Raw genomic sequence first — 11,286 nt, forward strand, 5'->3', positions numbered from 1 at the left:
CACACACACACACACACACACACACACACACACACTTGCCCAGGCCATCACTTCCTTGGTAGTTAAAAGGCTGATTCCCATTTTCAGGCCACCTGGCTTTGTATGTTTTTTATTTTCCTTCAATATACCACAAGAGGGCAGTCTTTCATCAAATTCTACTTGAATTATAGCAATTGTGAAGAGATTAAAATTGTCTAAGAATTAACATTGGAATATAAAATGTTACTCCAAAATTGGAAGTTGGTCTATAGTTCAGAGGTAGAGGGCTTATCTAGCCTGTATAAGGCCCTGGGTTTCTTTGATCATGTGTGAGCATGCAGGCATACATTATCCTATGCCAATATTGTTCACCAAATTAGTAAACTTCTAGGTGTGCAACTTTATCCCAAAAGTCATGGGATCCATCCGAACAAATCCTTCAAAAAGAAATCCATAAACTTAGTAATGTTATATACAACGACCTTCCAGACAGAGATCAGACAAAATACTTTTTTATGGACACCTACTGTTTTTAATACTTAAAAAGTATTAAATGTGGGCTGGGAATGTGGCTTAGTGGTAGAGTGCTTGCCTGGCATGCATGAAGCCCTTGGTTCGATTCCTCAGTACCACATAAACAGAAAAAGTTGGGGGCTAGGAAGGTGGCTCAGTGGTTGAGTGCTTGCCTTGCATGCCTGAGGCCCTGGGTTCGATTTCTCAGCACCACATAAGCAAAAAGAAAAAAACCGGAAGTGGCGCTGTGGCTCAAGTGGTAGAGCACTAGCCTTGAGCTGAAGAGCTGAAGGACAGTGCCCAGGCCCAGAGTTCAGGCCCCACGACTGGACCAAAAAAAAAAAACAGAAAAAGTTGGAAGTGGCGCTGTGGCTCAAGTGGTAGAGTGCTAGCCTTGAGCAAAAGAAGCTCAGGGACAGTGCTCAGGCCCTGAGTACAAGTCCCAGGACTGGCAAAAAAATATATATATTAAATGTACTATTTCCTTTCTTTAATTCAATCAGTATAGAAGATACAAGGTGTGAATATGTGGGATTATTTCTGCAAACATTAAATTAGAAGATTAAGGAAAAGAAGAGATCTTTATTAGCTTCATTTTAAGGTATATGTACACATAGGTACAAAAAAAGTTGAAGGAAGAGAGGCATATTAGTCACTGTATAGTAATTGAACCCAATAAAGATCATAAACAAGCATTGCATTGCTAACAACCAAACAAAGTCCCTTAGGCTAGATGGATTCAGTCATTATTTTCTCTGGGCAATTCCCCTTCTGCTGTAAACCATAGAGAGGTAATTAAAATAGATCTCTGGAGACTTGGATGTTATCTAGCCCGAATTGGCCCTAACAGTTCAGCCCTAAAAAAAGGAATTAAATTGTATAGTTGGCCTTAAAGACTATTTTCTAGCATTTTCCTACACCTTTCTTTGCTTTACCACCCAAGTGGCCTCTAATGACTAAAACAGTCTAGTTATAAGCCACACTAGCAATCCTAACAGCCAGTTACACTGAAATAGTAAGACTATCTACAATGTTACAAATACACCCTAATCCTTTTCCTACTCATTCTTTATGGACCTGAGGAAAACCACAAACCTTAAAATCTAAAGCAAGTTGGTGAAACAGAATGATACCTAGACTGTCTACATGTTAGAAAAGAAAGCCTATGAGTCATTTTTTCTGGCTTTGATCTGGTTGTCAGTTGGAATGGACTTGCCCAAGTGATGGCCCACGGAAAGGCCAAATTTCTTATTTTTCTGTTCCTCCTCTACTTCTTTTTTCATAATGAATCCTGCCTGGAAGTTTAGGTCAAAGAAGCTGCTAGGAGCAAAATACAGTGGTGTTTCCTCCCAAATATTTTCTAGACGTTTCTTCCATCCTTCCAGGATCTGGGTTCGGGCATCCGGTGGCACATGCCCAATGCTGTAAGTCAGTTGAGGTTCTAAGACTTGGAAGCCACAGAAATGCAAAGTGCCACTCTGAGGAGACACGAAGCACAGAAGTTAGTCACAGAATCAGTCCTGCTCACAAAAAAAAAAGTTGATCTGGGCTGCCCAAAGGGAGGGAGACTCCAGTGAGGAGAGCCGAAGCGCCCTGGAGAGTCTGCTCAGCGGCACCTCCTCTCCTTTTATCCTCCCTACCAGCGGTGCCCTGCGTCAGCCTATTCCTCTGTGCTCTTCTTGAAATGAATGAAACTTTGAAAGTGTGCCAACCTGGATCCTTTGCCAAAAGAGCTGAAGTTCTATTACATTAGGGAGAGTTTAGGCTTCTTGGTGGCTAATTCCTGCCAAGGAAGGCTGATGTGCATTTCTCTGCCTCTCTATCTAACAAGATCAGTCTCGATGATTCTTCCAGGCAGTGACTTCATTCGCTCTCCTCTCCAACTCCCTGCTTTGAAAGGTTAAGGTCAGGGATGGTGGTACATCCCTTGAAATTCTAGCTACAATGGAGCTTGGAGGCAGAGGTAAGAGGATTGTGGTCCAGGCAAAAATTCAAGACCCTTTTGGGGGGAGAAAAAAGCAAAAAAAGGCTAGGGACATGGCTCCAATGATAGAGCTCCCTGTCATAAGAAGTATAAGACCCTGAGTTCAAACCTGGTGATTTCCCCAGAAGGTCTTCTCAGATAGCAGTTTTTAATTCAGCTCTAAAAACTGGCTGGACAGCTAGGCACTGGTGGCTCACACCTATAATCCTGCTCAGGAGGCTGAGATCTGACGACATGGTTGAAAGCCAGCCCAGGAAGGAAAGTCTGTACTCTTATCTCCAATTAACCACCAGAAAACTGCAAGTGGAGCAATGACTCCAAGTGGCAGAGCACTAGCCTTGAGCAGAAAAACTTAGGGACAGTGCCCAGGCCCTGAGTTCAAGACCCATGACTGACAAAAACAAACAACCTGAATCATAAAAAACTTCTCAGAGTCCGTGACACTGAAGGAAACCAGGAAGATTGGTGAGTGATGCGCGTCTTCTGGAAGGAGGAGAACCAGAGCCCCAGGCTCCACAAATTGAGGCCTGTAGGCACCAGTGCGTGGCTAAGAAAGAGTGCAGTTGGACTAGGCATGTGCATGTTGGACCATGTGCTAGAAACCCCGGGCCAGAGGTCAGGCAGGTTCTGAGTCCCTACTCTGCAGTCATCCTCACACCGCCCATCTTGGGTTTGGCCCCAAGGAAAGCTCAATTAATGAATTCCCTGCAGGCTCACTGAGCACAAGGTACCTGAATTGGCCAGAGATTGATGTTCATGTCCCCGTGGACACCCTGAAGGGAGTACATGGAGCCACTGCCACCAGTGGTGATGGAGAGCACCGTCTTCTTATTCTGGGAAAGAGAAAACAAGCCTCCATGAAAGACTGCACAGAATGGGACGCGCATGTCCATGCTGTTAGCTGTTTCTATTGCACACGGTGTGGCTGCAGAAATTCCAGCCTGGACCATCCACAGACAGGGAGGATGGGCAGGTCAAAGGCTCCACGCCCCTGCCTGTAGCCAGCAGCTCAGCGCTGTCCCAGCAACTGAAGGCAGTTATGCGGAACAAAAGACCTCTCACAACTGGGCCCTGGCGCTCTGGCCTGTAGTCCTAGCTACTTAGAAGGCTGAGATCTGAGGATTGAGAGTTGAAGCCAGCCTGGTAGGAAAAGTCCAAGAGACTCTTATCTCCAATTAATCACAAACAGCTGGAAGGGGAGCTGTGGCTCAAATAGGAGGCTTTGAAGCCAAAAGAGCTCAGAAACAGTGCCCAGGCCCAGAGTTCAAGACCCAGGACTATCACCAAAAACTAACTAACTAAAAAACTAAAACCAAAACAACAACCAAAAAAAAACCCTGTCACTTGGCAAAACATTTCTCAAGCAGTATTTGGGGCTCAAGAACAAAACAAAGGTGCACTTTTATTTTTATTATGGAAATTTTCAAACATAAAGAAGAGAAAGTCATGAATAGTATGTTGATGCATCTACCACCAGCCTCAACTCTCACTGCCATTCTAGCTCCTCCCCTCATTCCTCCTGCTGTTTATTCTGGAATATTTTCAAACAACTCCCAAGCATGATGTCACTTTCTGGGTCTAAGACCTTCGTCAGGCATTCTTCCCAGAGGACTTGGTGCTTAGCTGTGCTCAAAGCTCACCCTATGGAGGGAATGTACACAGACTCCTCCCCCCACCCGCCACCCCAGCAAACAACAGCTCACCTACCTGGAAAGGGCCCTCGTCGTACATGGCAGCGTACGTGTAGGCAAACCCCGCCACGAGCACTCGCTCAAACCAGCCTTTCAGAATGGCAGGCATTCCAAACCACTGCAGCGGGAACTGTGGGACAGAAGATACCAGAGGTCAGCTCCGGGTGTTTCTGTGCCCCTGTGGAGAGCACCTTCCTTCAGGGCTTGACAGTCCCTCTGGAGAAGTTAGTATGTTTAAAAGAAAAGTGAAAATTAGTCATCTCAGCTACTCGGGAGGCTGAGGTGTGGAGGATCATCCCTTGAGCCCAGGAGTTTGGCATAGTTATTCAAGGTCAGCCTGGGCTACATATTGAGACCCTATCTCAAAAGCTGAGAGAGAGAGCGAGCGAGCAAGCGCAGGTAGCGCAGGTAGAAGGCCTTTCTAGAAAGCACAAGGCAGTTCAAACCCTGATACTTCCAACAACAAAAAAAGCCAGTGCTGGTGGCTTGCACCTGTAATCCCAGCCACCAGGAGACTGTCAATGACAGTTTGAAACCAGCCTAGGGTAGGAAAGTCCATGAGATTCTTATCTCTAGTTGACCACCAAAAAGCCAAAGTAGAGCTCAAGTTACAGAGTATCAGTCTTGAGCTAAAAAACAAATAAGGGACAGTGCCCAGGCAGAAAGAAAGAAAAAGAAAACTGTCAAAATGCAAACGATATATACCTGTCACCCTAGCAAGTTGGGATATTGGAGTAGGGGGCTCATGAGTTCAAAGCCTACCTGGAAAGCCTTTAGGGAGATCTCATCTCAGAAACATAATATAACACTCCAAGACAATGCCCAAGCACTGAGTTCAAGCCTCAAGACCAGCATACACACACACACACACACACCACCACCACCACCACCACCACCACCACCACCATCACCACCACTAAAAAAAAATCCTGTGTGGATAATTAGCAGGCTTGATGGGCCTGGGTTTTATCCCCAGCACGGCAAAGACCAACAGCACAAACAAAATGTAAGCCATTCTGTGGAGCTCTGGCTGCCAGTGTGATATCACTTCATACCCACAGGCCTGAGGGGTAGGAAAAAGGGCCGTAGGGATCAAGTGCTTTCGAATAACAGCCAGGAGAATGACAGCCTATAGCACCTTCCCTGGGAAGTCTTCAGCACCATATACGCTCTGTGTTGAGCATGGAAAGGCTGGTGAGGATCGCTAGCAGCCAGGTCATTGATTGCAGAGCGCACTGCCTTTACGGGGAAGACGATGGAAAAGATGCACACACAGCCCCAGTGTTGTCTGCTGAACAAATGGGGAGATGACTCCGCTGCAGGCAGCAGGAAGCCCCCTAAGCAGGGCCAGCCCCCTCCAGCTGGGACACCCCAGCAGCAAGGAAGCCCGTGTCTTACATGCCACTCTGTAAATGGTTCAGGATTTCCATGGAGAGAGGAGAGACTGAGTCCACTGAGAATAACTGAACGGAGGGAAGTTAGGCACAGGGAAAGGAAATGCTGAAGACTCCTGCTTCATTTTTGGAGTCTCCTTCCTCTAGGCAAAGAGGACTAGCATGCCAGCACTCAGGAAGGAGGCTGAGGCAGGAAGGTCTCAAGTTCAAAGTCTGAATAGCTACATGGTAAGACATTATTCTTGAAGACCATGGCCAGATGCACAGCATGTACAACTGTGCCATGCTGAGCTTTGAAGCAATCGCCCTTACTACAGAACAGACTGTGTAAGCTTGCACAGCTAGTGAGGGGACAGGCTGGGAACAGTAAGAATTTAAGCATCCCAGACAGCTTTTTTTTTGGGGGGGAAAGGAGGGGAAGGGAGGAGTGCTGTCCTGGAGATTGAACTCAGCAGGTCCTGGGGACTGTCTCTGAGCCTTTTGGCTCAAGGCTAGCACTCGACCCCCTTGAGCCACAGCTCCACTTCCAGCTTTTTGGGGAGTTAATTGGAGATAAGAGTCTCACAGACTTTCCTGCCTGCGCTGGAAAATCTCAGCCTCCTGAGTAGTCAGGAGTCTAGGCCAAAGCCACCGGTGCCCGGCACAGACAGCTCTTCTGATATCCTATCCTTACCATACCTGAAATATCACAAGGTCTGCAGCTTCCAGTTTCTTTTGCTCAGCCACAATATCCGGGCTCAGGCGACCTTCCTTGTAAGCTAGCGAGGCCTCAGCAGGATACTGAAAGTTCTCAGGGTCCTTCAGCTCACCTGCAGGCGGACAAAGAGGCTGAAGCCCTGGAGGCCAGGGCTGGACCACAGTGCCCACCAGCAAGGAGTTCCACAAAGAACTCAGGAAAAGGAGGGGTGGGGGGGGGAGGCAGCTCCTACCTGTGATGTCCTTTCTGGAAATGAGGGGATTGAAGTTCATGGCATAGAGGTCAGACTCCATCACCTTCCATCCTCTGCCCTTCAGAGCCTCCACAGCTGCCTCCTTCATGGCATGGTTGAAGGATGTCCTCTCTGAGTGTGCCAGGACGATCAGTGCTGTCCTGACTAGAAATACACAGGACAGGGGCTGGGAAGGTGGCTTAGTGGTAGAGAGCTTGCCTAGTATACATGAAGCCCTGGGTTCGATTCCTCACCACCACATAAACAGAAAAAGCTGGAAGTGGAGCTGTGGCTTAAGTGGTACAGCACTAGCCTTGAGCAAAAGAAATTCAGGGACAGTGTCCAGACCCTGAGTTCAATCCCCAGGACTGGTTAAAAAATAAATAAGTAAATTTAATTTAATTAAAAATAAATAAATACACAAGACATAGGAAATCCACAAAGGCTGAAATCTCTGTTCCATTCCCAACACCACAAAATAAATAGTCATTTTTGTTTGCAGCAGTGAAGAGTAAATCCGATTTATAACACAAAAGTAATAATCCTGGGTAAGTAGACATCCTTTTCCATGTACAAAACCGGGCTTTGTGGACTTGGAAGGTTCATTTCCACTTCCTTCCTGCTAGCAACATGACCCAGGGCAAGTTAGATGTTCTCAGAATTCACATAAGCGAGGCAACAGGACACATACACAGCCACTTCAGGGAAACAATGATGCCAGGGACAGGAGAGGTAAGGGCAAAATTCCTCAGGAAAAAACCAAACTTGCAGCTTCGGGGCTAGCCAACATGGACGGCCTTCCCAGCACCTGCCATATTGCATTAATGAATCGATGGATTGAAAGCATAGACACTAATTCCTTTGCTTTATGCTTCACATTCCCTCACTAAAGCTGCAATATATAGTTCAAGTTTTTGTTTGTTCCTAGTTTTGTGTTTTAAGACAGCTTGCTCTCTCTCTCCCTCCCTCCCTCTCTCTCTCTCCCCCTGACCTCGGGCCTACTTGCCCAAATAATTAGTATGCTCTGGGCACCAAGGATACCTCAATAATTAAAAAGATAGGCACTTATAGGACAAGACTTGAGAAAATGACTCTTCAATGCACAAAAATTGTTTGGAAAAATAAATAAAAACTGGGCTGGAAATTTGGCTCCGTGGTAGAGTGCTTGCCTAGCATGCATGAAGCCCTGGGTTCCATTCCTCAGGACCACATAAACGGAAAAAGGCAGAAGTGGCGCTGTGGCTCAAGTGGTAGAGTGCTAGCCTTGAGCAAAAAGCTCAGGGAGAATGCCCAGGACCTGAGTTCAAGCTCCAGGACTGACAAAACAAAAAACCAAACTTATTTCCAGGAAGGACACCTTTAAAGGAGCATAGGATGAAAGTAGCCTTTGTTGAAAGGGAAACTGAGGAAAAGCAGACACCATCACCATAGTAACCCAATTCAGTAAACCAAACAAATAGGCTTGATATCTTCGGGCCCAGTCAATAAAGCCAGAACAGTGTACCAGCAAGAATGATCGAGCATATCAGGACACATCTTGAACATAGGGACACATCTCTGGTAAATTTAAGTCAAACCCCCCTGATATTAGAGCATGCTTATTAGCGCCTGCCCGCAGCCGTGTCTGGACTGTGTACTATCCTTTCTTTGCTTTGCTTTACTGTGAACCTGTTTTGGTCTCTAGCTGCAGGTGTCCTCAAACTCTTTTACTGCAGCAAAGTCACAAACTTGGTACTGATCAGCCAGACAAAGCCTCATCCCTCTTGAAGACCTCCTCCCTGCCATATTCTTGGCGCCTCTAGCTTAACATTAATTAGTTCTTGTTATGCATGGTGTAGAGAGGTCTATCTCACTGAAGCAAATAGATCTTTTTTTGGGGGGGGGGTCAGTCATGGGGCTTAAGCTCTGGACCTGGGTACTGTCCCTGAGCTTTTTTGCTCAAGACTAGCTCTCTACTACTTTTAGCCACAGCTCCATTTCTGGATTTTAGATGGTTAATGAGAGATAAGACTCACAGACTTTCCTGCCCAGACCAGCTTTGAACCACAATCCTCAGCTCTCAGCTTCCTGAATAGCTAGGATTATGGGTGTGAGCCACCAGTGCCCAGCAAATATATCTTAAAAAACCATATATATATATAATATTAAATAAACATAAATGCATATATATATATAGTTCTACTACTGAGTCACTCCTCTTCCTGAGCCTCAAGCAACTCTGTTCATGGGCCTCTAAGAACTGATTACACAGGTTCACCCTCACTTTTCCATGAACTGAGTGAGAGTTCCCATTCCTTCACTCTTTTATTTCCTCACCAGCTTTTCCTTTTTTCCCCAGGACATACTGATTTCCTCACAAACCAACCTCTCAGCCCCTCCATCAGTGTCTCCTGAGGCCCCGCACTTTCTCTGGGCCCTTGCAATACATCCCATGGAACCTCGATTCTGGTGGTCAGAGTCCTCTGGGAACGGACCCTGTTCTGCTCTGTTGTTCTGGTGTTCACCCTCTTCCTTTCCTTCAGCCTCAAGCCAGTCTAGAAGCTAGTCGTTTTTACTAACCTTCTACATGAAACTATCATCTCTCAAGCTGTCCTCCCCCCAGGGATTCACTGATGACCCACCTCATAGAAGTTATACAAGCAAAGTGTCAGAGCCAGAAGGAGATTGTGGCATGCTCTTGGTGGAGGAGCAAAAGATTTATTTTCTACACGACCTTTTTGGCAGGAAGAAGCAGCAATCGAAGCAATCGAGAAACCCTACTAGAAATAGAGGTAAGCCTCAAATCAGTCTGGGGAGTCCTTCCTCTACTCTCATTTGAATCCTGGTCACAGATGCTCCACAGTCCACCTCAGGATTTAATTAGCTGGTATTACAAGATCCAAATCTTCCCATTTCCCCTCAGGGGCTTGCTACACATAAACAGAGGGCTTCCTGTAGGACTGGAAAAATCAGAAAGTATTTCTGGGCACCAGCGGCTCGTGCCTGGAATGCTAGCTACTCAGAGAGGGTGAGAGCTGAGGATGGAGGGGCCTGAGTCAGCTAGGCCAGGAATGTCCGTGAGACTCTGAATCTCCAATTTGCCATCAGAAAAGCCAGTAATGGAGCTGTGGCGCAAGTGGTACAGCACCAAACGAGTGAAAAGGCTCGGGGACGGCACCCAGGCTGTGAGTTCAAAACCAGCACGGGCTTGAACAACCACCACCACCACCTTTCCCCTGCTCTGTTTCCCAGCATGGTGGATAGGGCTTAGCCAATATCTCCGTCCTTTTCTAGAAACGTTTACAACTGCGTACAGCCCGCTGCATGGGCAAGCTTTCCCCGCCAAGTACTTTTAGCCTAGGGTGTGTGCGGGGCGGGGCGGGGCGGGGTGGGGCGGGGTGCAGGCCGAGGCAGGTCCATTGGAGGAAATGCGTGCTGACCCTTGGCACTGCTCCGCCTCAGAGGGAGACTGTGGAAAAGTACTGGAGCCTTGGAAGGACCCCGGGTCTGAAGGCGGCGTGGGGAATCTCTGTCACCAAAATGGATCGAGCACCAGCTCCAGTGGGCCCCACACTACGGGTCGCAAAGGACTCAGGATCCGGCCGCCCGGAATCGGAGAAGTGAAGCGAAACTCGAAACCCAGCTCCACTCACCGGCCATGGCTCCAGCGGCACTGGGCGCGGATTGGCTGGGCTGCTGGTTGCCGGGGCAACCCTGGCCGGGGGGCAGGCGCTGGCCGGCCGGCGGGAGCGCTTCTTGGCGAAGTGGTCCCAGCTCCCGCGCCGAGGACTGGCGGCTTTATACCTTGGCCCGGCCGCCCCGCTGGGAACGGGGCGGCTTCCGGGGGCGGGGCCGGGCGCCGGCACCTCGGGGCGCCGGGCCGCGGAGGGGAGCTCCCCGTGGGCGGACCACCAAAATAAAAGCAGCTCGTGGAGGCCAGGGGGGAGAGGGGCTTCCAGGACTGGTGAGGGTGGGGGGCGCGCGCGCCCGCGCCCCGTCCCGAGCACGCGCGTGGGCTCTAGCTGGGGAGGCCCCGGGCTCTTGGGGCGTCTCCCGAGCTCTGCAGGGAACGGGCTGGGTGGGTGAGGGCAGTCATTTAGGCTCAGATCCTGCTGACTCACGGTGACGCTGGCCTTGGACCGCGAGAGCACCGGGGAGACTTCTCTGATGGAGCTAAGCGAGGTTCTCTTGGGGGGTTCAGATCCTGCATGTAGGGACCTGCAGAGCACCCCCTCCTTGTTCCTCCTCGCCTGGTAACGGGGAGCAAATCGATCTTGCGAAAGGCAAATCAACAGAGCTCAAAACAGATTAAAGCCAGGCAAAGGTGGCTCCTGCCTATAATCCAAACTGCTTAGGAGGTTGAGATCTGAGGATCAAGATCCAAAGTCAGAAGGAACAGACAAATCTGAGAGACCCTTCTCTTCAGCTGGTGAAAAGCCAGAACTGGAGGTGTGGCTTAAGTGCTGAAGCTCAAGCTCTGACTGAGGCCTTGAGACCCGAGTTGCAATGTGCACAGGCATGCCTCCCCCCCTCCTCCCCTGCCCCCTGCAGATTCAATAAGCCAAGCCATATGCACCTAAGGCAAAGGAAAAACCAGTCATAGAAAGCCTGTCTTTATTTAACATCTTGGTATTTTGTTTTCCTGCATTTTTTTCTTCATTAATTGTGTGTGTGTGTGTGTGTGTGTGTGTGTGTGTTGGTCATGGGCTTGAACTCAGGGCCTGGGTGCTGTCCCTCAGCTCTTCAGCTCAAGGCTAGCGCTCTACCACTTGAGCCACAGTGCCACTTCCTGTTTTCTGGTGGTTAATAGAAGTTTC

The 11,286-nt window shown here is 48.5% G+C and overlaps 1 protein-coding gene across 1 annotated transcript; it reads right to left on the bottom strand.

The window, feature by feature from the left end:
* Nucleotides 1-1,046: 1,046 nt before the first annotated feature.
* On the bottom strand, nt 1,047-10,263 carry Nqo1 (NAD(P)H dehydrogenase, quinone 1). The gene is made up of 6 exons (XM_013012843.1): nt 10,123-10,263; nt 6,491-6,655; nt 6,240-6,370; nt 4,184-4,297; nt 3,208-3,309; nt 1,047-1,970 (listed from the first exon to the last, which is right to left on the bottom strand). Exons 1-6 carry the CDS (start codon nt 10,127-10,129, stop codon nt 1,656-1,658), a joined length of 834 nt encoding a protein of 277 aa, XP_012868297.1. The 5' UTR covers nt 10,130-10,263; the 3' UTR covers nt 1,047-1,655.
* Between the last annotated feature and the right edge of the window lie 1,023 nt (nt 10,264-11,286).

Source organism: Dipodomys ordii, unplaced genomic scaffold (genome assembly GCF_000151885.1).
Source record: "Dipodomys ordii isolate 6190 unplaced genomic scaffold, Dord_2.0 Scaffold18, whole genome shotgun sequence".
NCBI lineage: Eukaryota > Metazoa > Chordata > Mammalia > Rodentia > Heteromyidae > Dipodomys > Dipodomys ordii.

What these genes read in the sequence shown, in the direction of transcription:
- Nqo1 (XM_013012843.1), bottom strand. An exon ending in TTCCAGAAAGGACATCACAG is followed by an intron (nt 6,371 to 6,490) that starts GTAGGAGCTGCC and finishes GTCCGCCTGCAG; the next exon opens with GTGAGCTGAAGGACCCTGAG. An exon ending in TCAATCTCTGGCCAATTCAG is followed by an intron (nt 1,971 to 3,207) that starts GTACCTTGTGCT and finishes GTGTCTCCTCAG; the next exon opens with AGTGGCACTTTGCATTTCTG.